Source organism: Candoia aspera, chromosome 4 (genome assembly GCF_035149785.1).
Source record: "Candoia aspera isolate rCanAsp1 chromosome 4, rCanAsp1.hap2, whole genome shotgun sequence".
In the NCBI taxonomy this organism is placed as follows: domain Eukaryota; kingdom Metazoa; phylum Chordata; class Lepidosauria; order Squamata; family Boidae; genus Candoia; species Candoia aspera.
In genome coordinates this window covers 72,296,660-72,324,636 of record NC_086156.1, presented here as the reverse complement: position 1 = coordinate 72,324,636, position 27,977 = coordinate 72,296,660, and the positions used below count along the sequence as shown (strand labels likewise).

The 27,977-nt window shown below is 42.6% G+C and overlaps 1 protein-coding gene across 4 annotated transcripts in view; it reads left to right on the top strand.

Annotated features, from left to right (window-relative positions):
- The window catches only part of PLEKHM1 (pleckstrin homology and RUN domain containing M1), a 32,531-nt gene extending 5,065 nt beyond the window's left edge, over positions 1-27,466 (top strand). For 3 of the 4 annotated variants that reach the window (XM_063300506.1, XM_063300504.1, XM_063300505.1), the window contains 10 exons: positions 6,276-6,371; positions 8,062-8,303; positions 8,660-9,298; positions 10,175-10,595; positions 16,228-16,465; positions 16,641-17,561; positions 19,180-19,325; positions 20,043-20,236; positions 21,160-21,223; positions 22,504-23,053. In XM_063300506.1, the coding sequence (XP_063156576.1) occupies positions 6,318-6,371; positions 8,062-8,303; positions 8,660-9,298; positions 10,175-10,595; positions 16,228-16,465; positions 16,641-17,561; positions 19,180-19,325; positions 20,043-20,236; positions 21,160-21,223; positions 22,504-22,875 (3,291 nt within the window). In that variant the 5' untranslated portion in view covers positions 6,276-6,317 and the 3' untranslated portion in view covers positions 22,876-23,053. Of the gene's footprint in view, positions 1-6,275; positions 6,372-8,061; positions 8,304-8,659; positions 9,299-10,174; positions 10,596-16,227; positions 16,466-16,640; positions 17,562-19,179; positions 19,326-20,042; positions 20,237-21,159; positions 21,224-22,503; positions 23,054-26,680 lie in introns of those variants that run through there. The other variant, XM_063300507.1, reaches the window with a different exon arrangement.
- The last annotated feature ends 511 nt before the right edge of the window (positions 27,467-27,977 follow it).

Sequence of the window (27,977 nt, the reverse complement as noted above, 5' to 3'; positions counted from 1 at the left end):
GACAAGTCAAGCTTCCGGGCATTTGAGGACACAGCTGCAAATGGACACAAAACATCTTGCTTTCCACATCCCGAGTCAGGTGACCTAGCCCTCCCCAACAGGATGCCATGGGGCTGACAGTGTGACATGCTGCTCCTAGTATATTAGCCATCTCCCCACTCCCCCATCTACTCCATCTATCTGGAAAGGCAGTTTGTAAATATGTAGGTGCCAATTTCTAACACCTTGAAACACCTTAAATCCTATTCAGGATTGAATAAGGTACAGAAACACATATAAGGAGCACAGGGCTATATGCAGTACTTCTGTTCCAACATTCCTACAACCTAATGTTTTAAGCTGGGTGATCTGAAAGATTTTTCCACTTGTTTTTGCTTTAGATATTTCTCCTAAACAGATGAAAGTTAAGGACTACCTTTGGGCAAATCCTATGCAATATGTTGAGTCTTGTACAAAACATATCTCTCTTAATTCTTAAAGCAGCTGCATCTTTTTCCAGCTAGGGCAGCTGCTTTGTAAGATGCTTCTGTCAATTGCTACATGTATGTGTTTGCACAACTACTTTGCCTTGGTTTTTTCCCAGCAAAATGATGAGGCATGTACCTGCATGTAGAGGAAAGTGCTTACAAAGCAGCCATACAAGTCTGTGTGCTCCCAGAGATTTAGAGGTCAGGGCTGAAATACACAGAAATGCTAGAAGCAAAGCCTCTGATCTGACCTTCAGTTCCCTTTTGAGTCATAAGGCCCGAACAGACCATTAGTGGCAGTGTTTGCGTCATACGCTGATCACAAACTAGACAATCACATTTTAGCTTAGCAAGTTGTGTAAAACAACCATTTTTGGTGGGGTTATGGTTTGATGTGTCATATGGGCTCAGAAAATCAGATTTAGTTTAGTAAGCTATTGTTAAGTATCATAAATGTGTTGTAAACTTGGATGTGTTTTCTTGCATAAGATACCCTTTCAGTGCCAATTGCTGTGAAAGAAGAGCAAAAAGATACTATTATATTCATGCACTCCTTGGAGACTTTCCACTGGCATCTAGTTGACCATTGTAGGAATAGAATGTGAGATTTGAAGGGCCTTTCATCTGAACCATCACAGCTTTCCTTCTGTTTTCCATGCAAAGTGAGGGTAGGAAGGGCTAAAAACGTTGAGTAGTTTGGGGGATCTTGACATGCCATTAGTAAAGTTTAGAGGAGGAAAGAGGCCATTTTTTTCAGAAAATATATAGCCGGATCACTGCTTTTTGTAGCGCGGAAAATATCAGGAAATTTTCTCCAGAATTACTTCAGGTCCTATAGAGTTTATAAGAAAACTTCTGTCTTCCGGATGTTGAATGCTGGTTTGGTTTGGTTTTGGTTTTGGTTTTTGTTTTTAAATATTTGAAATATTTTCTTAAGGCTGTTGGCTCATGGTCATGGAATCTTTTTTCCTTTCATAATAGTCTCCCTGGGCAGGTGATGGAGAGTAAGGTACTTGTCATGTGCAGTGTTTAAAATATTCGTCACACTCTTCACTCTGTGGTAATCAAAATGGTCTGGAATACAAAGCTATGGGCAACAACAACAACAAGCTGTCAATCCACTGTGACTGCTGTTCCCAACATAGACTCAGCAGAAAGCAACTACAAGGGCTTTTCAGGTAGTAGGTACTTCAGAAAGTTTTGGTGTAGCTGGTGTTTTAATAACATCAAAACTACTGTTGAAGTCTGAAATGAGTAAATGAATCTGAAATGAATAACTTCCATACTGGAGTAGGGGAGGTTCTGAATCAGTTGAAGAATGTTGAACTATTAATTTAGTTAGCTTGTAAATCTAAGCCTACCTAAGTCTAGGTAGATTCTAAGATGTGTGTCACTGCTGTATGCTTGGGTAACCTTTGAAAATCCTTGAGAGAGGAGGAGACAGTCTTTTTGGAGATCAATTTAAGCTCTGAAGCATTCTCTATCATTTACAAAGTTTTCCTGAAATGTATTTCATTTTCTGGAATAAATGTTAAGCCTTCTAAAATAGGGGTCTCCTGCAACTTGTATACTAATTTTACTCTATTAGTAATAGTAGTAGTAATAGAAGTTGTTATCCCTGAACTCTCCAAGCTCCAGAATGCTTAGAAACAATCTTTAGGGAGAAAGATCTTTAAAAGAGAAGTAAAATGATCTCTAGAAGTCTGTTTAGAAGATGTCTCATGCAAAAATAAAGGAGTGTTAAAAAGAACAGGAACCTTCAATTTATCAATGGGAGAATAGGCATGAAGGTTACTCAGTCAGTTTTCCATATTAGATGAAAAAATTATATTTCTATTTAAATTACAGTAATTATTTCCATATCTGTATCTGGAAACACACACATGAGTACATATCTGCATACATGAGTGCGTGCATATTTTATGCAAATGGACGGCCTGTTCTTTCGGGTGGGTTAATGCATCTTCTCCTTGGGTGAGCAGGCTGAGTAGGAGATAGGGCTTTGTTGTCAGTCTTCTTATTTTGTGTAAAAGGGATGGATTCTGGAAGAGGGACTTTTTATCTTCACTGATCGAGTGATTTGAAAACGTTTCTTAAATTCTTCACCATCATCGTAGACAGGTCAAGCTCAGCATCTGATAGACTTCACTTTTCAGCATACTAAATCAAGAATTAAAATGCAAGAAGGCAGCGTTAGTCAGATGATGAGAAAAAGCCTTGTCATCCATTTTATGTGGAACAGTGCAACTGTGCCTGGGAGACGGATGGCTTATAAGTTTCCAGATTCTAAGTTAGTCACTGTGTGACTTGGCTTAGTTGCTTAAAGCTTTCTGTCCCAAGATGATGACCTGGTGTCTGTTATCTGCTCCCATCTGCCTTTTTTTTAAAAACAGCTAATCCAAAGGAGGAGGAACTGGACCACCTTTGACCAACCAATTTGTTGTTTCCAAGAACTAACTTTGGGAGAGGAGTAGTAGCCATAGCTAATGCTCTTTTATAGTCTGTGAGGTTGCCTCACTGTTCACATCAAGGTAAGTAGGTAGAATGATGTGACCACGATTTGCTGCCATGCCAGAATCTGTGCTTGCAGTACGGGATCTACAGGTCTAACTGTCCATACGCCGTACATTTGGATGGGGTTTTTGACTGTCATGTATTTGGGCTATTTTATTTTTAAAGAGTGCTCCAGTTTGCCTTTGAAGGTTTCTGCTTTTAAACCAGAGGGTTGTATCAGGTAAGTGCAGGTCTTTTTATGCTCTCTGCCACTGGTTTTAAGCTAGCTGCTCAGACATAGGCAGACAATTGAGCCAGGAGCTATGCCTCTCCTGCCCATTCCCCGTCAAGTGTTGTTGCTAGTGTACATTGAGGTGCGTGTTTGCTTTGTTTGTTCCAGAGAACTGTGGCTCCATTGAAGGGAGAGCTTGCGCTGCTTTGTGCTTCAATATCTGTGTGCCACGCTGCTCTTCAGCAAGATTCTCTCTGCTCCCCCCTCCCCATTCCCAATAGGTTTCCTTCCAGTGTTTGTTTATCAAGACATTTTAGGGAGCCATGCCTTGGAGCTGTCGCTCATGCTGGCACTTCGCCTGGTGTTTTTCAGAATTCTGTTATGAGAAGTACGAGGCAACAATAAGGGACTCCAGATTTGTCAATACAAGCAGCCTTTCACAGGCAGCAAGTTTTTGTGTCAAGTTCATGTCAATCAGCGTGTGTTTTCATCCTTGTGTATGTATAAACAGTGGTATTTAAGAGGGCCCCCACATGTTTCTGGAGTGTGAAGGTAGGACCTAAATGTATCCTGAAAGCAAGCTTGTTAAGTGTGATAACGTCTGTGAAATAATGAAGGAGAGTTTCTGGTTTGCTTATTGCTTTGTGTGTTCCAGGACAGAGTTTCTCATTCATAATAGGTGTGTGTGTTTGTGTGTGTGTGTGTGTATTTTATACCCTGGATCATAAGATACAACACACACCTACAATAAGATACAAAATTGGGGTCTCGGGATCCATGTTGTTGGCAACAGTATAGAGATGGCTTGCCTGGTGCTTTATTCTGGGATGTTACCTCAGCTTTCATGTCCAGTCTCAGTCTCTCATCCCAATGTTAACCAAGTCTGACCCTGCTTAGTTTTTGTGAGGTTACTCAAGCTTAGCTGAGTAACTCAATGTCCTTTCTTCCAAGGAACACACAAACACACACACACACACATATATCCATGGGCATTCGATGTCCTTTCGAATGGATTTGTTTGGGTTCTGGTCTTATGCTGTAGCTGGCTACTTTATAGTAATATAAGTATTCAGATTCAGCATTTGAGAATTCAGTAATAAAGAAAAAAATTGTGGAGACTTTGCAAACAGTTCAAGCTTATGTTCTGTTCAAGTCAAAGAATTTCACAACCTGTTGTAAAACTGGGCATAGAGGTTTCAAAATTGCTTTGCTGCACCTGCTTTCTTCCCCAGAATTTTGGGAGGAGGGAGAGAGAGAGATAATCACACACCCAGAGACATATATTCATTCATTCATTCATTCATTCATTCATTCATTCATTCATTCCAGGAAAATATAAATGGTGATTGGCAGAATTTAACTCACTGGGTAAAATGTAAATGAAGTGGGGGGGTTGGGGAAGGAAAATAATTTTGTATGCTCGCAGACCATTTATGATATAATTTTCCATATAAGAATTGGGACCTGGAAGTAAAAATAGAATTTGGAGCCATGTCATTAAGCATCAACCATCAGTCTCACTGCCTGTTTGAAAAGAGATGTGACTATCTTCTGCCAATCATCTGTCCTAGGCCTGGCTAGGCAGTTCCTGCTATTTAGTATACATGACTCCCACATTCCTTTGCCATTGACCAGTCTGACTGGTTTGACAGGAGTTGAAGTTTAAAATATCTGGAGATTGCCAAAGTGCCTGTCTGTGCAGAAGATCTCCAGCTTTCATACAGAGATGTTCACATTATGACTGGAGACGCTAAATATTGAACTCAGGGCTTTCTGTCTGCAAAGTAGTGTCCTACCACTGGGCTGTGGTCCCAATTCTTCCCATAACTCTTGAAAATCAGCCTTATCACCAATTCTGCTATGAATATATTTTTAGGAAGAAGGGAGTATACTCCTAAAAGGCCACCCAGTGAATCTAAGCCAGGATGAGATTTTAGTTTGGATTTGTGAGGTCCCAGAGATGCGACCACTGTACTATATTATTTCTTTGTTGTCCCTGTAAGGAAGTCTAGTCCATGCAAACATGAAGAGATGAAGTTCCTCTCCAACGATAGGAGGTCAGAGTTTAAAAGAAATGCACCTTGTGGTTGCTGTGCTCAGCTTTTAAAATCACAGCGTTCAGAGTTCAAGAAGTCTTGTGACAAGCCCAGCCTTGAGATCAGGGGCTTATTTTCTCCATTTTACCCCTTCTCCAGAGTAGCAATGCAGCTTTTGCCCTTGGTCTCCTGAGCCTCCATAACCCTATCCAGACAATCCACCCACCCCAATGGAGCAGATGGCTGTTTGAGCATCAATGGTATCAGTTTGTGTTTTGCTTTATGGTAGAAAGGAATTGCTTACATCCTGAGGTTCTAGCTATGGTGACTGGTACATGGGCTTCAGAGGAAATGAGGGGAGGGAGGGAAGGAAATTAGTAATGTTATATAATATTTAGTGCTCTGCTAAGTATGTGGGGAGTCAAGTTCGCAGGAGTTCTGGGGAAGTCTTTGGGAGAATGTTTATACATATCCAGATCTAGACGAGTGATGAAGTTTGGGGTGGTGAAACAATTTTATCACTGGTTGGATTTGGGGATAAGCTATATAGGGCAATGCTCACTTGCCTGAGTCACCTGGACCTGTTGCTTCATAAACATGTTTCTGCGGCTGACTTGTTTTCTGCTTACAGTGTCGTGGCATCTGCATGTTTTTAGGCCAATTTCTTTTGTTCTTCCTAAGGGAGAAGGGAATTATTACTGACCATTAGAGGCTTGATTAGCCAGCCTTTTGGCTCCTTCTTACTTTTTTTAGCCATTGCCATCATGGAAAACGTTTTTCTTATATACCTCACAAATAAAGACGCTTCTGTCATCACTCAGTAAACCTAACTACTGTCGTGGGGATCAACATTGCTTGATGGACAGTTGGAAAGATCTTTCCAACTGTTCTCTCCCATCCATGCTCAAATGTGTCTTCACTCACCAGGGTCTGCTTTTGTGTAAATAAATAAGAAGGTGACAGATAGCCCAGACTAGTTATCAGCAATTCTGCTTTGCTTATGTAGGGCTCTGCTAAAAGCTCTACACTGTGTTTGTTTTTCTTCAGGTTATCATGTGACGTCAGCGCAGGACAGAAGCAAAGATAGACATGCATTCCAACCATACAACTGGGAATGGCTGCCGAGCACAGGAAGTCACCCAGGTGAATACAGACTCCTGAACTAATATCTGGAAATAAGGTTGCATTGGCTGTGGGGACTCATATCCAGTAGCTGGAAAAAAGTTGTCAGATGAAAGGGCTGAGCTTAACATGGAAGTGGTATAACGCTTATGGATAGATGGTGTATAATTTCTTTCCACCCTGTCAGAAGATGTTGCTGTTTCTGTCAACTATAGATAACAGCATTCAAGCTTAAAGGCCTGCTCTGGGACCTATTCTGGACATAGCACGTAGGGTCACCTTCCAGTTTGCAAAGCAAAGCACAACATTTTTGGTAGTTGCAAGTATTTCTTTCTTTCTCCAATTTTCTTATCTTCCAATTAGCACCTTCATTTAGGTTTCCTTTAAGAGACCATCTTTATCATCTAAACTCACTTTCCCCAACACTATTATGTTTTTGGGCTTCAACGTGATAGTGAAGAGCAACAAATTGAGGACAACTGTTTTAAATTCTCAACATATAGTTGTTGTTTTTTCATAAAACTTTTATTATAAGTTTTAAGAACAATAATAATAACTACAACAAACTAAATTAGAACAGAAAAAGTGAAAAAGAAAGAAATAACATAAAAAACTAAAAGTGCAATAAGAAAATAAAATAGAAGAAAATAGAAAAAGAAAGAGCAAGATACAAAGAAAGATAGAAAGACATAAAGCAATATTCTTCACAGCCGTTATTAAGTACGATTATGTTTCAACCTCTCTCTCTAAAGTTACATCATGACTCTCTTCTTTCTATAATCTATCCTGCCTAATCATCAAAACCATAAATCACAAGTTCATTTTTTTCACTTTTATGCAAAAAGTCCATAAAGGATTCCAAGTCACCAGTAAATGTAGAAATTGTCAACATATAGTTGTTTTTAATTATGGATCACTGCAATATAAGATCACACTGTGAACAAGGAAAACTAAGTACCAGTAAACTCTCAGATAAAATAATTTTGGGGGCATGAAATAGCACACATGAAAGGTACAGTATCTGTGATCAAGCTTAAAGCAAAACACTTAGATCATGGTCAAGTGATGATTACAGAATTGCAGCGTCTCCCACCCCATTTTTTTTTCACTGATTAGATGTCAATAAAAACAGATAACTGATTTTCCACTAGCAGGAAACTAATGTACTGGAACTTTGAAAGGGAGGGTGAAGCATTATTGTAAAAACATGTTGCTCAATAGGGTATTTTAAAAGTTATTCTCAAGTAAGGCAAACTGCACGGCTTGAAATAGTAGATCTTGAAAATGGTGCTCTTGGGCAAGATCAACCTTAAGATAATAAGAGTCAGGGATGCTTGTGGGTCAATTATGAAATGTCTTTAATCAGCCTCCAGTCTTCTGCTTCAAGGGATAATTCATCATATAATAATTTTTTAAAAGTATTTTTATTATCTGAGACCAAAATTTTGAATGTTTCCAAGCAGGTGCTACACCAACATTGGAGCAGATGGTCTTATTTCAGACAGCACATAGTTTCTTTTCTGCACTGTTATTTTTCATATATTTCCAACTTTTTAGCATCTTTCCTGAACTGCATTGCCCAGAGCTTAATAGAGTATTCACTGGTTCAGATCTGCCAGTGTTTACATAGCAATAATAGCAAAATTAGGGAGTGAGGTAATTTATCTAATCTTGGTGCAGCCTAAGACCACCTGTGTTTATGTTACTTTAGTTGATCAAGAAGCAGCTGGTGAACTCCATCAAGGCCCTGCAGAAGCATTACGTGACCTCTGATGCTCTTGTAACAAGTGATGATCGGGATGCTAATGCTCTTTGCTGTGTATTGGAGGCCGTGTTTGTGCATGGTTTGAAGACCAAGCACATCAAAGCAGAAGTTGGAGCAAAAGGGAGAAAACATGGGGGGCGCCTTCCCCAGCCAGTGTTCTGGGCCCTGCTAAAATCTGTCACACACAGGTGAGACTGAGAGATGCTGTAATTTTGATTTGGGAAGTTACAATAGTGTTCAAGTTTATTTACAGGGTGAGTATATGATGCAGGAGTGAGATTTTTGGGTGCAGAAAATCATCTGATGTGTGAAATGCTAGGGAACTTGTCTCCTCTTATATAGGTTCAGTAGATAGAGAAGCCCCATGGTGCAATTATGCCTGCCTCATTTATCACTTGGTATTTTCACCAGAAGAGAATGCATCAAACCCAGCTTTTTCCAGTGGTCACATCTATTGGTAGCCTCCTTGCTTTCCATTGCCTTTTGGAGCTGTCCTTTTAATGGATGTTGTGTTCTCTCCTTCTTGGCTATTTTCCCTTTTCAGAAACATAATTTCTGAGCTGGAACACTTGGACTTCATCAATACAGATGTAGGGCGTTGCCGTGCATGGTTGAGGCTGGCTCTGAATGATGGCCTGATGGAGTGTTACCTAAAACTCTTGCTTCATGAAAAGGCTCAGCTCTCTGAATATTACCATTCACCTGCTCTGCTTCTGGATACTGAGGAGGTTGAATTTCTCCTCACCTATCTGCAGGGCTTGTCTTCTCTGGCCTTTGACCTCTCCTATAAATCAGCAGTTTTGAATGAGTGGACCATCACACCTTTATCCTTGTCAGGCCTTTGCCCTGCCTTGGAACTGTTGGACCCTCCTGTGGGGCTGGAACCTCGAAGAAAGGAGTCGCTTAGTTCTCTCTCACAGTCTTCTGGCTCTGATGAAGTCGAAGCTCACCCAGCCATCCTGCCTGTCCCTAAAAGTCAACAGGCAGATAAACTCACAGCTTCCAACCTGAGCATCAGCACAACAGGTTCCTCCCAGCTATCTTCCAGCCTTGGATCTGACAGCCTTCTCCCGGCAAATTCTACCTGCACCCACAGCCCTGCCAGGGGAGAAGAGCCCATCTCCAATGACTCTGAACTTGACATGACAACAGCAACAGCAGACTTGGACCAGTCCCTCCAAGAGTGAGTATGATGGTGAAAGCGATATACCATATTATATCTTAGCTCTGCAAGAATTAAAGCAGGTTTTCAGTGGGATTCAGCATGATATTAAAATAACATTTACTGGGTACTTAATAATGTGGTTGGGTGATCAGTATGGGAAATCAACCTGCATTTCTTTTCTGCCTTTTTTCCAAGCCTCAAACAGAATGATGCTTCTCCCATCATTAATCCTGTTTCTGAGATTTTTCTACCTCTTTAACTGTGTGTGAGGTTCTCCCTTAGTTAAACAGACTTGCTATTTTATTCATGACAATTGTTCTGATTTTCCTTTTGGCAATTGTGTGACATTGCAGCAGCATAAACAGTGGTTCATGGATTTGTTCACAGTATGTTAACATTATTTACAAGCTAAAACATTGAATGTGTTTAATGTTTAATTATATATCTGATAGTCAGAGTTTATCGATTATAAGTTTGTCAGTGGTCCCATTTTTAGAGCTTGAGGAAGCTATGACCTTGTCTGAATGATTTACTCAATAAATCCACAACTAAGGAACAATTTGAACTCATGGCCAAGTTACTGTATATTATCCCTGTGACTAGAAGCTTCACTTCATTCCCAAAACACTGTGTATGATAAACACTTAACTGCTCTGTTCTAATCCTGTAGTCCAACTCAGTACATAGAATGCATCCATTCTATTCGTGTGTTAAAATACCTTATTTTGATCTTGAAATGGCGAATATTGGATGCATTGAATTATATGTGGCTAACCTCAGTCATCTTTGATTACCTTATTTCTGAACCCCGTGTGGTACATTGAGAGATGGAATTACTGGAGACATGTTGTTCTCTGTGTTGCAAATGTTTTAAACTTCTATTTTTCTTTCTAGGGTGTTAGCAGAATTTAGCAGAGCACAGAGAAAGTTGGAACCTGTAGGAGTTCATGAAGCTTACACCCTCTCTCAGTCTTCCCCACCAGAGTGTCCCTGCCCTGCCAGCAGTTTCCGCACTGTGCACCTTCCTTGTATTGTAATGGCAAAATGCCCTGTTGATGTCACGCTACCTGCAGTGATGACAAATTCACAGCTTCCCAATTTACCCAAGACTGGAGAACCCCTTAGTAGTACCAATGACCAGCAGGCTTCCATGCTAGCCACCATACCTGTGGCCAAAGAAGTTGTGGACGTGTCCCAAACTCATCGCAACATCAAGAGAGGAACTAAAGGCCGGACCAGTGAAGTCAGTGGTTACGAAGGGAGCCTTCCAGGGACAGACCAGCTTCCTTCACCAGTCTCACCAGTGATCTGTCCTGTAAGAATTACTTGTTTTGTTCTGTTGTGCTTTCTTTGTTTTTGTAGCCACTGGAATTCTCTCTGGCCACTTTGCCAAAAATTGGTAATAAAGTTGCCAACCAGATCAGCCTGGTTCCCCATTGTTTTGAAGTAGGGAACACATGGAAAACTTTAGTCTAACCCTAGAATAAGGTTAATTATTAAGCTTGATAAAGCAGAGGAAAATCCTGGCTCATTTTGTATCATTACCTGATCTGGTGAAGCCCTTTACCCTCTACAAATAGTAAGGATGGTCCTTGGCCATCCCTGGTATTTCTGCCACAGTTCAGCATCTTCTGGAAGGCTGTTTATATAGCCAAAGGTTTTGCATCATGCATGCAAAATAGGGCTTTAATTTTCAGTACCCCCCTCAAAAAAAACCTTTTAGGAAAAGCATTAATTTTAAAAAATAATTTTAAAATCTCCCTGAAATAGCCCATTGGAGGTTGAGCCTGCTGTTCACCATGGGATGCTAACTCATTATTTGGAGAACTGAGAAGGTTATGTTACCTGCCTTCATATTTTTTTAGAAAATTGTTTTTACTGAACTATAACAAACATTATCAGGTAACTGAGTTAACATAAAATCAAGATGCATAGAAAATAAAGATATAGAAAATACAAACGAATCTACTAAAATGTAAATAGGCAGATATTGTACATGTACAAATTTACCATATATGTAAAGTATTATCTATTCCTATTGAGATAAACCATAAAATCCATCCAAATTTGATAAAATTGTGGTTCCTGACTGATGTCTCATTATTTTAACCTTGTCTGTAATTTTTCTAATGTAGCAATTGAAGAGGCCTTGTTAATCCACACTTCAACTGTTATGTTATCTAGAGTTTTCCAGTGTCGGGCAATTATTATTTTAGCTACTAAAATTGGATAAGTTTCTTATTTTTAAGCTTGAGGTGTGGTCCTGTAAATAAATGCTGTAACCCTAACTCTGGGGTTAGGCTTGTTGTTTATTCGTTCAGTCACTTCCGACTCTTCATGACTTCATGGACCAGCCCACGCCAGAGCTTCCTGTCGGTCGTCAAAACCCTCAGCTCCCCTAGGGACGAGTCCGTCACCTCTAGAATATCATCTATCCATCTTGCCCTTGGTCGGCCCCTCTTCCTTTTGCCTTCCACTCTCCCTAGCATCAGCATCTTCTCTCTTAACATTGCTACTTGGTCGTTATACAGATTCCTCAGGAGGCAGACAAGATGACTTGGTATCCCCATACTGCTAAGAACTTGCCACAATTTGTTATGGTCCACACAGTCAAAGGCATTAGAATAGTCAATAAAACAGAAATAGATGTTTTTCTGAAACTCCCTGGCTTTTTCCATTATCCAGCAGATATTGGCAATTTGGTGCCTAGTTCCTCTGCCTTTTCTAAACCCAGCTTGTACATCTGGCAATTCTCACTCCATGAACTGCTGAAGTCTCCCTTGCAGGATCTTGAGCATTACCTTACTGGCATGTGAAATGAATGCCACTGTTCGATAGTTTGGACATTCTTTAGTGTTTCCTTTTTTTGGTATGGGGATATAAGTTGATTTTTTCTAGTCTGATGGCCATTCTTGTGTTTTCCAAATTTGCTGGCATATAGCATGCATTACCTTGACAGCATCATCTTGCAAGATTTTGAACAGTTCAGCTGGGATGCCATCATCTCCTGCTGCGTTGTTATTAGCAATGCTTCTTAAGGCCCATTCAACCTCACTCTTCAGGATGTCTGGCTCTAGCTCACTGACCACACCGTTAAAGCTATCCCCAATATTGTTGTCCTTCCTATACAGGTCTTCTGTATATTCTTGCCACCTTTTCTTGATCTCTTCTTCTTCTGTTAGGTCCTTGCCATCTTTGTTTTTGATCATACCCATTTTTGCCTGGAATTTACCTCCAATGTTTCTAATTTTCTGGAAGAGGTCTCTTGTCCTTCCTATTCTATTGTCTTCCACTTCTGCACATTGCTTGTTTAAAAATAATTCCTTATCTCTTCTGGCTAACCTCTGGAATTTTGCATTTAATTGGGCATATCTCCCCCTATCACTGTTGCCTTTTGCTTTCCTTTCTTGGGCTACTTCTAGTGTCTCAGCAGACAGCCATTTTGCCTTCTTGGTTTTCTCTTTCTTTGGGATGTATTTTGTTGCCGCCTCCTGGACAATGTTGCGAACTTCTGTCCATAGTTCTTCCGGGACCCTATCTACTAAGTCCAGTCCCTTAAATCTATTCTTCACCTCCACTGCATATTCCTTAGGAATATTAGTGAGCTCATATCTAGCTGATCTGTGGGTCTTCCCTAATCTCTTTAGTCTGATCCTAAATTGTGCAATAAGAAGTTTGTGTTCTGAACTACAGTCAGGTCCAGGTCTTGTTTTTACCGACTGTATAGATGTCCGCCACCTTTGGCTGCAAAGGATGTAGTCAATCTGATTTCGGTGTTGTCCATCTGGTGAAGTCCATGTATAAAGCCGTCTCTTAGGTTGTTGGAAGAGAGTGTTTGTTATGCAGAGTGAGTTGTCTTGGCAAAATTCTATCAGCCTATGTCCTGCTTCGTTTTGTTCTCCCATGCCATGCTTACCTGTAATTCCAGGTGTCATTTGACTGCCCACCTTAGCATTCCAATCTCCTGTGATGAAAATAACATCTCTTTTAGGCGTGTTGTCCAGTAGGAGCTGCAGATCCTCATAGAACTGATCCACTTCAGCTTCTTCAGCATCTGTGGTTGGGGTGTATATTTGGATCACTGTGATGTTAGATGGCTTGCCCTGAATTCGAACTGAGATCATTCTATCATTTTTTCGATTGTATCCAAGCACTGCTTTAGCCACTTGACTATTAATTATGAAGGCTACTCCATTTCTTCTGTGGTCCTCTTGTCCACAGTAGTAGATCTGGTGGTCATCTGATGTGAAGTGGCCCATTCCAGTCCATTTCAGTTCACTGACGCCCAAAATGTCTGTCTTTAATCTTGACATCTCACCAATAACCACATCCAATTTGCCCTGGCTCATAGATCTTACATTCCAGGTTCCAATGATGTGTTGATCCTTAGAACATCGGATTCGCCGTTCACCACCAGCACCGTCGGCTGCTAGCCGTCCTTTCGGCTTTGAGCTAGCTGCGTCATCACGTCTGGGGCTAGTTGAACTCATCCTCTGTTCCTCCCCAGTAGCATTTTGACCATCTTCTGACCTGGGGGTCTCATCTTCCGATGGTATACCAACATATCTCTGGTTGTACTGATCCATTTAGTTTTCACGGCAAGAATACTGGGGTGGGTTGCCATTACCTTCCCCAGGGATCGCATTTAGTCTGACCTCTCTGTCATGACCTTCCCGTCTTGGGTGGCCGTTCACGGTTTAGCTCATGGCATCATTGAGGTGCTCAAGCTCCAGCACCACAACAAGGTAATGATCCTTTGCTGAAGGGGTTAGGCTTACCTGCCTTCATATTAAATAGCTGGTGATTACCAACTTTTTTTTTTCTAAAGATGAGAAATGGCAGAGCCTTTTATATTCACAAGCAAGGGGCCTCACAATGAATGAATGATGTTGATCAAGCACTTCGTTTACAGCTCCGGAAATGCTTTTCTTGCAGCTGCACTGAAACTTCCTGTCCTTGGCTTCATTTTCCTCTAACTATAGTGCCTCATTCCTGGCTGTGAGCCAGTCTGTCATACTCGGCAGGAAGTGATGTCACCTTGCTGATCACTTGTCCCAAATATCAGCCATCTATTCCACAGATATCCAGAAGAAAGACTATGGAATATCTTTGTAAGATCGAGTGTCCTATGTTTTTCCAGTCATCCCCAAATTTCTATAAGAATGATTCATGATGATATGAAAATTAAAAAGACAGATTTCAATTTTGCTTATGTTTCTCTCTCTCTCTCTCTCTCTGTGTATATATATATATGTATGTATGTATTTAAATTGTTCAGAGTTAATAGACTTTTAAAAAATTAAATGCTTGATTTGTCACAGACTGCATTTCTTACATCAGGTTGTTTAAATTTGTGGACCATTTTTCTTGGTGCTTTAAATGGTAGGCTTGAATCATGGTTTCTTTCAACTGACCAAGCCATCCAAATGCAGGTAATGATAATGACCTGTGTTTAGTGCTGGGTCTCAGAAGTTTAAAAGAATACTCAACTAGAAGACAGCTGCTCTGCTGGTCACTTGCAGTAAAAGGCACTCAGAAGGATATTGCTATTGTCAACCCTTTTTTTGTTGTTTATTCGTTTAGTCGCTTCCGACTCTTCGTGACTTCATGGACCAGCCCACGCAGAGCTTTCTGTCGGTCAACACCCCCAGCTCCCCCAAGTACGAATCTGTCACCTCTAGAATATCATCTATCCATCTTGCCCTGGGTCGGCCCCTCTTCCTTTTGTCTTCCACTCTCCCTAGCATCAGCATCTCCTCCAGGGTGTCCTGTCTTCTCATTATGTGGCCAAAGTATTTCAGTTTTGCCTTTAATATCATTCCCTCAAGTGAGCAGTCTGGCTTTATTTCCTGGAGGATGGACTGGTTTGATCTTCTTGCAGTCCAAGGCACTCTCAGAACTTTCCTCCAACACCACAGTTCCAAAGCATCTATCTACCTTCGCTCAGCCTTCCTTATGGTCCAGCTCTCGCAGCCATATGTTACTACGGGGAACACCATTGTTTTAACTATGTGGACCTTTGTTGTCAGTGTGATGTCTCTGCTCTTAACTATTTTATCGAGATGTGTCATTGCTCTTCTCCCAAGGATTAAGTGTCTTCTGATTTCCTGACTTCAGTCAGCATCTGCAGTAATCTTCGCACCTAGAAATACAAAGTGTTTCACTGCTTCTACATTTTCTCCCTCTATTTGCCAGTTATCAATCAAGCTGGTTGCCATAATCTTGGTTTTTTTGAGGTTTAGCTGCAAGCCAGCTTTTGCACTTTCTTCTTTCACCTTCATCATAAGGCTCCTCAGTTCCTCTTCGCTTTCAGCCATCAAAGTGGCATCATCTGCATATCTGAGATTGTTAATGTTTCTTCCAGCGATTTTAACTCCAGCCTTGGATTCCTCAAGCCCAGCACGTCGCATGATGTGTTCTGCATACAAGTTGAATAGGTAGGGTGAGAGTATACAACCCTGCCGTACTCCTTTCCCAATCTCAAACCAGTCCGTTGTTCCGTGGTCTGTTCTTACTGTTGCTACTTGGTCGTTATACAGATTCTTCAGGAGGCAGACAAGATGAGTTGGTATCCCCATACTGCCAAGAACTTGCCACAATTAGTTATGGTCCACACATAATTTTACTGAATTTTACTCCTGTTTAAATCTAGTAAAGCTCAGAATCATCCCACCCCTCCTTCCCCATTCCGTACATCACCTTCTTTTCCCCTGTTCTCTCTCCCTTTTCAGCCGTGGTCCCATCCAAGCTGAGCTCTGTCAAAAGCTGATACATTCTGAACAGCAGTTCCATGATAGCAACAACAGCAGGCTATCCTGCTAAGGGCAATTTATTATTTTCTTGCATCAGCTCAGCTGTTTTGAGTTCAGTAAGCTCCAAGCCAGAAGAATAGCTTGTTTGGATAGTAGCACAAAAGTTATCTTGCTTGTTGTGTTATTTTCCAACAGAAAAGCTGGATCACTGAGGATGATTTTCACCTTCCCTCCCCTCCTGAGGAAACCGGAAAAGGCCTCTCCAGTTTTCCCAGTGCCTCACAAGAGAGGCTTGCCAGTAGCCAACCTGCCGTGCCATTGAGAGGCTCTGACCAAGGCGAGCTTTCTGTGTCCTCAGCAGAACCCAGCAAACCCAAACGGTCCCCTGGGAGGGAGCCAAAGGGCTTTAGTGTTGTTCATCGGAGACAAATAGGTAACTTGTGTTTTGCCTAAAGGAGAAAGATGGAATGGAATGGGAGGAAAAGATGTGCATGGTGGTTAGCAGAATTTACAGCAATGGAAGTATTGTCCTCTTTGCTGTTTACAGAAACATCCTCCATGCTAGAGAGCTCCCTAATACAACTCTTCCTCCCTCTTCCCACCTGCAGGACTTTTCAATCCATTTCGCGGCCTGCTGAAGTTGGGGACCCTGGAACGTCGAGGGGGTATGGGCATCTGGAAGGAGTTCTTCTGTGAGCTCTCCCCTCTAGAGTTGCGGCTATTTGTAGACTGTGAGGAGCGAGTATGTGTGGAAAACTGTTCCCTTTTGAGATGTGAGTCCTTGGGACAGGCTCACAGCGATGGCCGCTTTGACCTGGTCTTTTCCAACAAACGACTGTGCCTCCGGGCTACCTCTCAGGATGAAGCAGAGGACTGGCTGGACCGGCTGCATGAGGCCCTGAAAAAGTACAGGCCACAGCAGGATGAAGGGTGGGAAACTCTAGAGTGCCCTGAGGCTGTGGAGGATCCTGAGGATTTCTCAGCAGGTGGACAACCCAGTGACTTGTCTTCCTTCTTGGTGTACAGTGGAACTGGCCCAACTGAGTTGGACTGGTCGTGTGCCTTGGCACCCGAGCTAGATGCAGTCAAGGAGTCTGTCCTGTACTTGGAGGCTGAAAAAGCATGGGTCCCTTTTATATTCTCCTTGTCCTTAGAAGCCTTGAAATGCTTCAAAGCCAGAAACGATGAAAAGATACTGAGCAACAGCTTTGGAATTGAGACCATCCAAGATATCCTGCCAGATGTGAGCCTGGGTGGACCAGCATTCTTCAAGATCATCACTTCAAAAGCAGTGCTAAAGCTGAGAGCTGAGAATGCAGAGGAGGCAGCTGATTGGCGAGACCTGGTCCGCCAGGTGCTCATGTTCTACCTGGAAATGGCTGAGGAGGCCCTCACACTTGGAGGCAACCTGGATGGCAATTCACAGGCAATCCTGAAGAATACTGTTAAGGAGAATGGATACTTGCTGCAGTATCTGGTTGCCATCCCCATGGAGAAGGGCCTGGACTGCCAGAGTTTCATATGTGCAGGTAAGAATGTATGGGATGATTGCAAAAAAAATAACTTAGTTCAAGCCTTTTTTAAATAAGTGAAATATATATTTCCTCTTCCAATTAAACAACTAAGTTTGAGAGTTTTAGTTCTCCATGTATTCATTTGTAGTTAAGGAGATTTTAGGACACAAAATGATTGGTGGTCTTTATTATTACAGTGCTAATTCTAACATAGCTCCAGATTTAATCATGTGTAGAGGAAAGTTATTGGAATGTGCAAGTCTTAAGTCATTATTAACAGGCCTCTATTTCACTGGATCTCTTCCAGGTATAACCAAATATCAGTTTAACTAATAGAAATAACAAGAAATTCTTAAGATGGATTGGCGGGGGGTGGAGGGCCAGTCCTGAAATGGTAATAGTTCTGTTTTTTGTAATTCATGCATCGATTCATTTTATAAATGCCAAAACCATACTTTGTTTTCAGGGCTATTTGCCAGAGAAGATGATAAAGTAAAGCTTGAAAAACTTTAAAGGAAAATACATAGAATATTGGAAGAGATTTTGTTTGGGCTTCTCTAATTAGCATGAATTCATCTCTGGCTCAGTGAAAAGCTGGTCTGTTTACAGTTCAGAGATTGTGAGTACACAGGAAGAAGGATGTAGGAAAGGCAGGCAGTGTGTGGCGGGTGGGTCGTATGAGCAAATGTAGGTTGTGAAGCAAGCTGCTGCTATTGTTCTCTAGTTCATAATCTTCACTGTCATCTCTATTTACAGATGGCTGCACTTTTCTTGTTAACACGTGCATTTGGCTTTTAGTTTTTCCTTGCTCCTACAGGTACACATTGCACTACTCCTGTATCTGTAATTATTAGATTGAAATTCAGTAAATACCCACTTTTTGCAGTTTGGATAAACTGAAGAAGTAAACTGGCAGATGTCCAAGAATCCTACAGTATAGAGCTCAAGTCTAGAAACAAGATGGTGTCTATGAGCATCTTACAGTAAAGTTCAGGAATTTCCGAATATTTCCATTGACCAGAAAATGTGGGAATCCATTTTGCTCCTTGCCAGAGATGTCCCTAAGATGTCCTTTTATGAAAGGTCAGGCCACACTTCCTGATATCTGAAGAGATCTATCTTACTTTCCAGCCCCGGGGTGGGACACATTATTATATTTTTACCCAGCTAAAAGTCAGAGTAAAGAAATAGGCTAATGATGTGTTCCAAAACATTATTGGCCTTGGGTTTTCTTTATGCTAAAAATGAAAAAGTAACACAGAAGAAAGGAGGGTTCTTACTTGGAGCATCTAGAGCAGTGTTGCTCAACCTTAGCAACATTTAGAACTCCCAGAACTCCCCAGCCAGTTCACACATTTTAAAGTTGCTAAGGTTACGAAACACGGATCTAGAAGATAAGGCTGAACATTAGCTGATTTCTTAGCTTTCCCAGCCAAGGCTCTTTGGGTGTCTTGGACTTCAGCTCTAATATCCTTCTGTTAGTATGGTCAGTGGGAATTATGGGAGTTGAAGACTGACTTCTCTGGAGACCAGCAGCTGCGGATAGGCTGGCTAAATGCAGAAGATTCTCCAAAGGCCAGAGATCAGATTCTGGCTGTCTAAGTTGTCCTTGTGGTTTGTGCTTTCCTTCCAGGCTGCTCCAGACAGATTGGCTTTTCCTTTGTGAAGCCTAAGCTGTGTTCATTCACTGGCCTCTATTACTGTGACAATTGCCACCAGGATGAAGAGTCCGTGATCCCTTCACGTCTGATTCATAACTGGGATCTTTCCAGATATCCGGTAATGGTGGGAGGAGGGCATAGAACACACAAGCCCTTTGTGTGAAATTGCCTCCCATGTCTTTTTTAAATCCCAAAATCAAGAGAAAGCTACACAACTAAGGTCACAGAATGACTGTAGTCCTCATTATGAAAGAGAAAAGCTTGAGAATATCTATAAGGATCTCCTTCCCTTGTGCCATACCTGCATTGCAAGTTAGCTGAGTTAGGTGCAGATTTTAAAAAACAGACTGGTAAAATGTGACCTTCCTTCCTTCCTTCCTTCCTTCCTTCCTTCCTTCCATCCATCCATCCATCCATCCATCCTTCTGTTTCTCATCCTCAGCAACTTTAAGAAGTGTGGATTTCAACTCCCTAAAGTTATTAAGGTTGAGAAACACTACTGTAGCTGAAGGTGGCAGGGACCACAAAGTGTGAAATCTCTTAAGGGCAAGGTAGCACTCTGGTTAGGATTTTTCAACTCATGAGCTGCTACTCTGCTTTCTTTTTATGTCCCCTATGGCCAAGCTCAGTAAACAGTGTAATTTCTCTTGAGATTGGCAGAACACAAACTCAGCCTCCAGTCCAAATTATAAGAAGATACTTACTAGGAAGGGAGCCAATGAGAATTGCACTATCTGGATTTCCTTTTGTAAATTACATAATTCTTTTGCATCACTTTCCTAGATGTCACCCAGGGACTTTTACAAGAACATTCTCATCTTGTTGTGTCTGTCAGGTTTGTTGCCAGGCCCTGAAATTCCTAGCCCAAATTCAAAATCAACCCTTGATCAACCTGAAGCTGGTGAATGAAACCCTCTATGACCATGTAGACCAAATGAGTCAAATCTACAAGAGCCGTGAGCAGCTGAAGCTGCTGGGAGACTACCTTGTTCTTTGTCGCAGTGGAGCCCTGAAGGAGATCAGCAAGAGGTGAGTCAGAGGCATAAGGGGCTCCTCTCCAGATCAGTCTGTTAAGACTGAATTGACTCCAGCCCTCTGCCACAAGGATAGGCAAGCTGCCTGCTTCCAAGAGCTACAAATGATTCTGGCCAATCAGTCAGCTATTGTATGTGGGTATGGATGCACACAACCACTTGCAAATGCCTAGTGCAGCACATTTCATTCATCAGATAGACACAGCTGCGGTACCCTGACTTTTGTTTCAGTGTTGGCTGTTTGGGACATAGAAAAGTTCTAGCCTTTAGCTGTCCTTTTCTCTCTCTTTTTCTCTCTGGCCCCAAATGGATCCCAGAAGCACTGTGAGAGAAAAAAAGGAGGAGGGCAAAGTTGTTTCCATCTCCCCAAGTTGGGAGGAGAGGGGTCTTTGTTGGATGCCGCAGTAGACTTCTGGGGGTGTTGCCTGCAGCCATCAGTTCCCTAATCCCAAACCTGTGCAGTCTGATATATATAAAGTGTACATTCTCATTGTAGAAAAAACGTTGCTGGAAAATTAAAGAAAAAATCTCAATGCGTCAGTAACTAATTTAGCCATGGGTCAATACCATCAGTGGGTTGTCTGTGACCCCTGAGAAATGGAGAGAAGTCAGCAAAAGGTAGAGCAATGGTGTAAGAAGCAGATTTAACTGAGATCAAGAAATGTGAGTTGGGTAAAAAGTATCTTGTGATATAGTAGCTTGATGGAAGCAGGGAGTAGGGAAGAGAGGCACACAGTAAAAGAAGAATGGACAAAACAGCCAAAAGAGATCAGCTTGTGTACAGAAATGGAGCAAAAAGCATTTAAGAATCCTTGCTGTCTCATCAGGGTTGTATTTCTTCTATGTCCTATAAAACTCTTGGGATGCTGTAGAGAATGAATTTTAATAAACTCTCAATAATGATTTTGTTCTTTGAAGGCTTGACCACCGGCACTACCTCCTGGAGTGTCCCCATAAATACAGTGTGGCTGACCTGAGGCAGGTAGGAGATCTGGAAATAATCAATTTCAATCTTGAGGCGGGTGGAAATTCAGCTCAAGAAAATGTTACCCATCCCTTCACCCTCTAAACCAGATTCCCCACAATCACAACTAGCAACCCCTCCATACAAATTATTTTACCCACCGTGAGATGTTGCAGCAGTCAGTGCAGAGCAGGAAGCAAGAAGTCCTTGAAAGCTGGTCTGTGCATGTTCAGAGGCAATGTTTTTCTCTCATAACTTTGTCGTTTCTAAAGAGCGTTGCAAAAAGACAGCGAAGCTCTCCATGAATTCTCTGCCCAATGGGTATTCTGTTCATCAGTTCTTTCTCCTAGTCCTGTGTGTTGCAAATTCTTTGTTGCCTGCATTGGATCTGCATTAACACCTGCTGAAATGGTTTTAAATATAGGAATGCACAAAATAGAAAAATCTAAGTTGTTTCAAACTCAGAACAAATTGCTATGTTCCGGAAGATCTGTCAAATCATTTTGGATCAGCTGTAGTTCAGCAGAAATAAAACCCAGAATTTTTTTTTTAGTTCTTCTGGGGTTTGGATGAAACAAAATCTGGAGGGATGCCAGAATCTTTTACAGGGCAAAGAGGGCACATTCACCCTTCCTTTCTTCCTTAACTTGCAGTAGGTATGCCCTCAACCCCTCCAGCACCTCCCCTCGCCTGCCTCCCCTGCTGCTACTGCTACCACCGCTGCTGCCAGTGTCCAAGCACAGCAGGTCCCACTGGCCTGCCCACTCCCCTCCCATGATCCTTCCTGTGCTTTCCCTTACCTCCCTCCTCTCGGCTGCCACTGCCAATACAACTTGTCTGTGCACCTGTTCCTTACGGTGATGGTCTTGGCAGTAAGGAATAGGTGTCTACCGTGGCGTATCCTGCCCACCCGCTCCCTGATCTTCTCAGCACCATCCCTTCCCTGCCAGCCATCAGCTGCTGCCAGTGTCCATTCCATATTCCTGTACCTATCCTCCTCCAAACCACTTCTGCCTGAGCACAACCATATACATTACAAAACAAGCCTGTTCAATGTCATGTATGAACCGAAACATATGAAATACATGTATTATGGCTTGGGCATGGACCACCCAAAACCAGCTGTTCCATGCATAGAAGAGTTTTAAATCAGACTGGCATCACAGGGGCCTTGGCTTTTTTTTGCTGAACGATAGAGGTTATTACGCTGTTTTTAAATGCTGTTCCATATTATGAGAGTTCCTGTGAAGACAGAAGTAGCTTCCCACCAGCTGCTCATGGACCTTCTCTCTTCTTAGATAGCAGACGGTGTGTTTGAAGCTTTTCTCCAGTTGCTGATCCAATTTGCCTCCCACCATGTCTACAGTTGTGATCTTTGTACTCAGAGGGGCTTCATCTGCCAAATATGCAATAAGAATGACATCATCTTTCCCTTTGAATTTGATACAACCACCAGGCAAGTATTACCTGCCCAAGAAACAAAAATAAAATTGAGTTCTCCTGTATATATTCACCATATCTTGGAGCTCACCATGATAGAACATCAGGAGGTGGCTATCCTACATGGCACAAGACTGGGTTATTTGTGGCACTGTCTCTCCCTAAGGACAGCTGCCTATCCCACTTGTTCTAATAGGGTGGGCACACTTTGGGTCTCCTCTTTGAAGTAGTGCCATTTGATGGGACCTAGATGGCATGCCTTCTCAGTAGCAGTGCCTGCCGTTTGGTATGATCTCCCCCACCACACAGGATGTTCTGTTGGCCCTAATCCTCTGGCCTTTAGGAAGACTTTAAAAGTCTTTAAAAGTCATTTCATTGGGCAAGGGTGTGTAAGTTCCCATCGGAACAGGGTACAAATGTGAGCCAGGTTGCATATTACCGATTATTGCTATTCATTATAGTTTTAATTGGGTGGTTTTTTGTAAGCCCCCCAGAGTTGCATTGCCCAAGTTGGGCAGCCATATAGATTCTGCAAATAAATAAATTAATAAAACAAGTCCATCCTTCCATTCATTTACATAGCAGTCAGAACTAGTCTAGGTAGGACACAGGATAATTAATTGAAATTTTAATGAAGTCCTTAAAACTTTATCATAGCGAAAAGTAACGGAATGCTTGTAAACATATAAATGTCCTTCTTAGAAAAGGTTTCTTTGTTCTAGTGGGGGCCAGACACTCTGACAGAGAGATTACTGAGAAGCTATGAAAAGTTAAGAGCCACAGAGTAGCCTTAGCCCAAGATTATGTAAGCAGTAACATAGCACATCCAGAGGGTGTCCAAGTTGGAGAAGGCAATCAGAAGAAGGCTGAGGAAGGCGCATCTCAATGCCACAGGCTCCTAAAACGATTTCAGTCACTGGTTCTGTCTTTGAGTAGCCTTTACGTATAATTGCTCATCCCCCAAAGCTACACTAATGCAACCACACACATGCCTATCACAAACATTGCCAACCTTTCCTTTTTACTGTGTATCAGAGCAGGAAGAGTGCCTCCTAGCTCAGACAAATGGACTTCCTGCTGCCTGAGTCAGGCAATTTACCCTGTGAAACAGGATGTGCCTGGAAGTCTCCTGACAGTAGCTCTGGGGAGTTTTCTGATTCTGGCAGCAGCAGCAGCAGCGGCGGCAGGCACTTCCTGAAGCATCATCCTGCCCAGGTGGCAGCCAGGGATCATTTCCTCATGCACACCTAGTCAATCATGGAGGCACACCCACCCACTGTGGCCAGCAAAGATGAGTGAGACTGTTCACCATTACTGGAGGGGCAGCCTCTGAAGTGACAGGCAGTGAAGATCTGTTGCCTTATTAAACAGAAGCTTCAACCCAGGAAGTAATCTCAAAACCCCTTCTTAGCTGTCAGGCAGAGGGAGAGTTCAGAGGCAAAAAGGTAATGCAACATGCAAGCCTATAGGTCTAAACGTGAAGAAAGAGACAGTTGTAGAACAACCTAATTTTTCTCCCTCTGTTAACTAGCTTTAAAAGTTGCCTTATAGCTAGTCAAATTAATTAACCACCTGATCCAGTGTTTTTCAAACTTGGCAACTTTAAGGTATGTGGACTTCAACTCCCAGCATATTGGCTGGGGAATTCTCGGAGTTGAAGTCCACACATCTTAAAGTTGCCAAGTTTGAAAAACACTGACCTAATCCAAACCAGGAGGGTACAACTGCCTGTGGCGGCTGTGCTCCCAAAAAGAACCAAAATTAAATTTCATCACTTTATTTCCTTGTCTAATGTAATTAAAATGAATTCTAAGTAATGTGATGAATCGCCAGTTACATATTTAATACCTTTCCCCTTTATGTCATATTAAAAAATGCAACTTGAAAACTCTGGAGGCCGCACTGGCACACCCAAGGCTTTGGCAGGCTGTCTCCGGGTCCTAGACCCTGACTTTTCCGCTTTGACCTGCTTTCCAGGGCCTCTTTCCAGTTATCTGCTCCCTGATTCCTTTGAACTGGTGATGACTGGGACAGAATCTGGGACCAGCATGTGCAATGTATGTTGTACGTAAAGCTATCTATCCTCTCCCAAAGAATAATCTCTGAGTATCCAGGGAAGATGCAGAGTTCTTCAGCCTTTTTTTTTTCCTGGTAGAGAAATGGAATCTGTGAGTGGAAAGTTGTTTCAACAGTCTCATTGAGGAGGACTGGCATCAGGGACACAACCACTTTGTTTGTTTGTTTGTTTGTTTGATTTCTATAGCCACCCATCTCAACAAGTTACTCTGGGCGGCTTACAACAATAAAACCATAAAACAATTAAAACAATTATAACAATTATAATTAAAACAGTTAAAATATAAAATAAATACAAAATAAATATATATGGCTGCCAAGCGAGCAATGCATAGATATTAATACAGCCAAGAGACGGGACCATCCACACGCTTGAGGCCCCAGGCCCAGGCACAAAGCCAGGTCTTTACGGCCTTACGAAAGGCCAACAGGGTCCGGGACATCCTAATTTCTGGAGGATGTTCCAGAGGGCAGGCACTACGGAGGAGAAGGCACACCTTCTAGTTCCTGCCAGCCGACACTCCCTGGCTGATGGGACCCGCAGCATACCCAACCTACTAGATCGAATTGGACAGGCAGAAACAACTGGGAGAAGGCGGTCCCTTAGGTAACCCAGCCCCGTACCATGAAGGGCTTTAAAAGTGACAACCAGCACCTTGAATTGCACCTGGAAGCGCACTGGCAACCAATGCAGCTCACGTAGCAGTGGTGTTACATGTGCGAGGAGCCAATGCTATTTACTATCCGTGCAGCTGCATTCTGCACCAGTTGAAGCTTCCGAATGCTCTTCAAGGGCAGCCCCATGTAGAGCGCATTACAGTAGTCCAGACGGGAGGTCACAATGGCATGAGTGACTATGAGCAAAGCCCCTCGGTCTAGGAATGGGCACAGCTGGCGCACAACCCAAAGGTGTGCAAAGGCCCTCCTAGCCACAGCTGCCACCTGCTCTTTGAGCAGGAGCCGTGAGTCTATGAGGACCCCCAGATTGTGCACCAGGTCTGTCTGGGGCAGTGCAACCCCCATCCAAGACCAGAGGTGGAAAAACCTTAGCACCGGGAGGCCCACAAATCCAAAGCCACTCAGTCTTGCTTGGGTTGAGTCGAAGTCCATTGCACCCCATCCAGGCCCTCACAGCCTCCAGGCACTGGGTCAGGACATCCACAGCATCACTCAAGCGGTCTGGGGTAGAGATATAAAGCTGAGTATCATCAGCATATTGATGGTATCTTACCCCAAACCGTCGGATCACCTCCCCCAACGGTCTCATGTAGATGTTAAATAGGAGAGGGGAGAGAACCGAGCCATGCGGCACCCCACAAAGTAGGGGACGTGGGCTGAACGTTCCCCCCCCCATCAACACCAACTGGCACCAACCCCGGAGGAAGGAGGAGAACCAGCACAATACTGTGCCACCCACCCCCAGCTCCCGAAGCCGGTCCAGAAGGATACCATGATTGATGGTATTGAAGGCCGCTGAGAGGTCAAGAAGAGCAAGGATGGTCACGCTGCCCCCATCCCGCTCCTGCCAGAGGTCATCTAAGAGTGCGATCAATGCCTTCTCAGTCCCGTAACCCGGCCTGAACCCTGACTGAAAAGGGTCCAGATAATCCGCTTCATCCAGGGTCCTCTGCAGCTGCCATGCGACCACTCTCTCCACAACCTTTCCCAAAAAGGGGAGGTTGGAGACTGGACGAAAACTGTCCAGGCGGTTGGGTCAAGCGATGGCCCCTTGAGGAGAGGATGCACCACTTTACTTGTGGTTCCAATTGCTATATTTCATGCTTGAGATATGAAGATATTCTAAGAGGGAGGAAGCGCAGGAAGAGATTATCTAATGCCTTCCAGCTGTATTGGACTCTAACTTGGCTATTGAGCCCTAATGTGACCTTCTTAAGTAGCTTACTGCTCACAGGTGATGATGAGTTGCTTCTAGAATTGATCTACCTGTTTTTCTTACAGGTGTAGTGAGTGCAAGACTGTCTTCCACAGCCGTTGCCAAGCAAATGTTGGTTTCTGTCCTCGTTGTGTCCGCCGGCAGAAATACCACCAGCAACTGCAAGAATCCCTTTGGAAATGATCTCAACTATATCAGTCCTCTGGATAAGATTCTGGGGTATTCCAGAAGGCAGTTGGGAAAAGGGCTTAGTGGGCAGAAGCTTAGGAGCAATGGAAGGGTGCTGCCAGCCATACACCTTCTTCCATGTGGATTGTAACCCTACAGCAACCAACACAACCTCGCCATCAGCTCTGGGGAAGGAGCCCACAGAGATACTTCCTTGAACTGACCCATTGCTGCCATTAATCTTCACTCACTCATGCCTCCCCAGGCAAATTCATCCTTGTCCTTAAACTTGGTGAATACTGGATATATTAAAGAGATATGTAGCAAGAACTCCCAAGGAGACCAAATTTTAGTGGATGCATCTTGATTTAAATTGCCAGAGAAAGGGAGTTTTATTTTGTTTTTAACTGATGCACTTTGCAGCAGAATTCTTGTGCCTTCTGCACTTTACAGACTACTCTTGAAATGTCCTGTGCCAAAATGGCTGCTGAATTCTTTAGAAATGCATTCCATCCTTGGTGTCCTCCTCAAGCAAAGTGACCTTCTTATAAATAAGCTATCATTCTTCCGCTCCTTTTTTTTTTAATGCTAAGCCGGTGTATTCCAAACCTGATTTTTAATTTTTTCTTTCATTCTCCTATGCAGATAATTAACTTTATTTAATAAATAACTGATTTCTTTTATGAGTCCATTACTTCTGTGCTATAGCTTATTTGCATAGTGATTGTTGGCTTCTTGAGGCTTTATGTTCACAAAGAGGTAAATAACATAGTGTATTCAGGAAGATGTGCCACAGAATATCCTAATAACACTGAGGAGAAAAGGTTGAAGCCTGTATGCTGGGAGGAGCCAGATGGATGGATGGATGGATGGATGGATGGATGGATGGATGGATGGATGGTTGGATGGTTGGATGGTTGGATGGATTCATTCATTCATTCATTCATTCATTCATTCAATGTGTATAGCTGCCCATCTCAACAACTGACTCTGGGTGGTGAACAAAATTAAAATAAAATAAAAACAATTACAACAATACAAAAATTAAAATACATAGCAGCCAAGAAATACTGTACCTCATAACCACTAGCATGACCAAAAAACTGGGTCCCTGCACATGCTCGGAGCCTGAGGCAGATGATAGTGTTACAGCTGGAATGGGCAGGACTTGCCTTCTCTTAGAGGGGGTTGCGG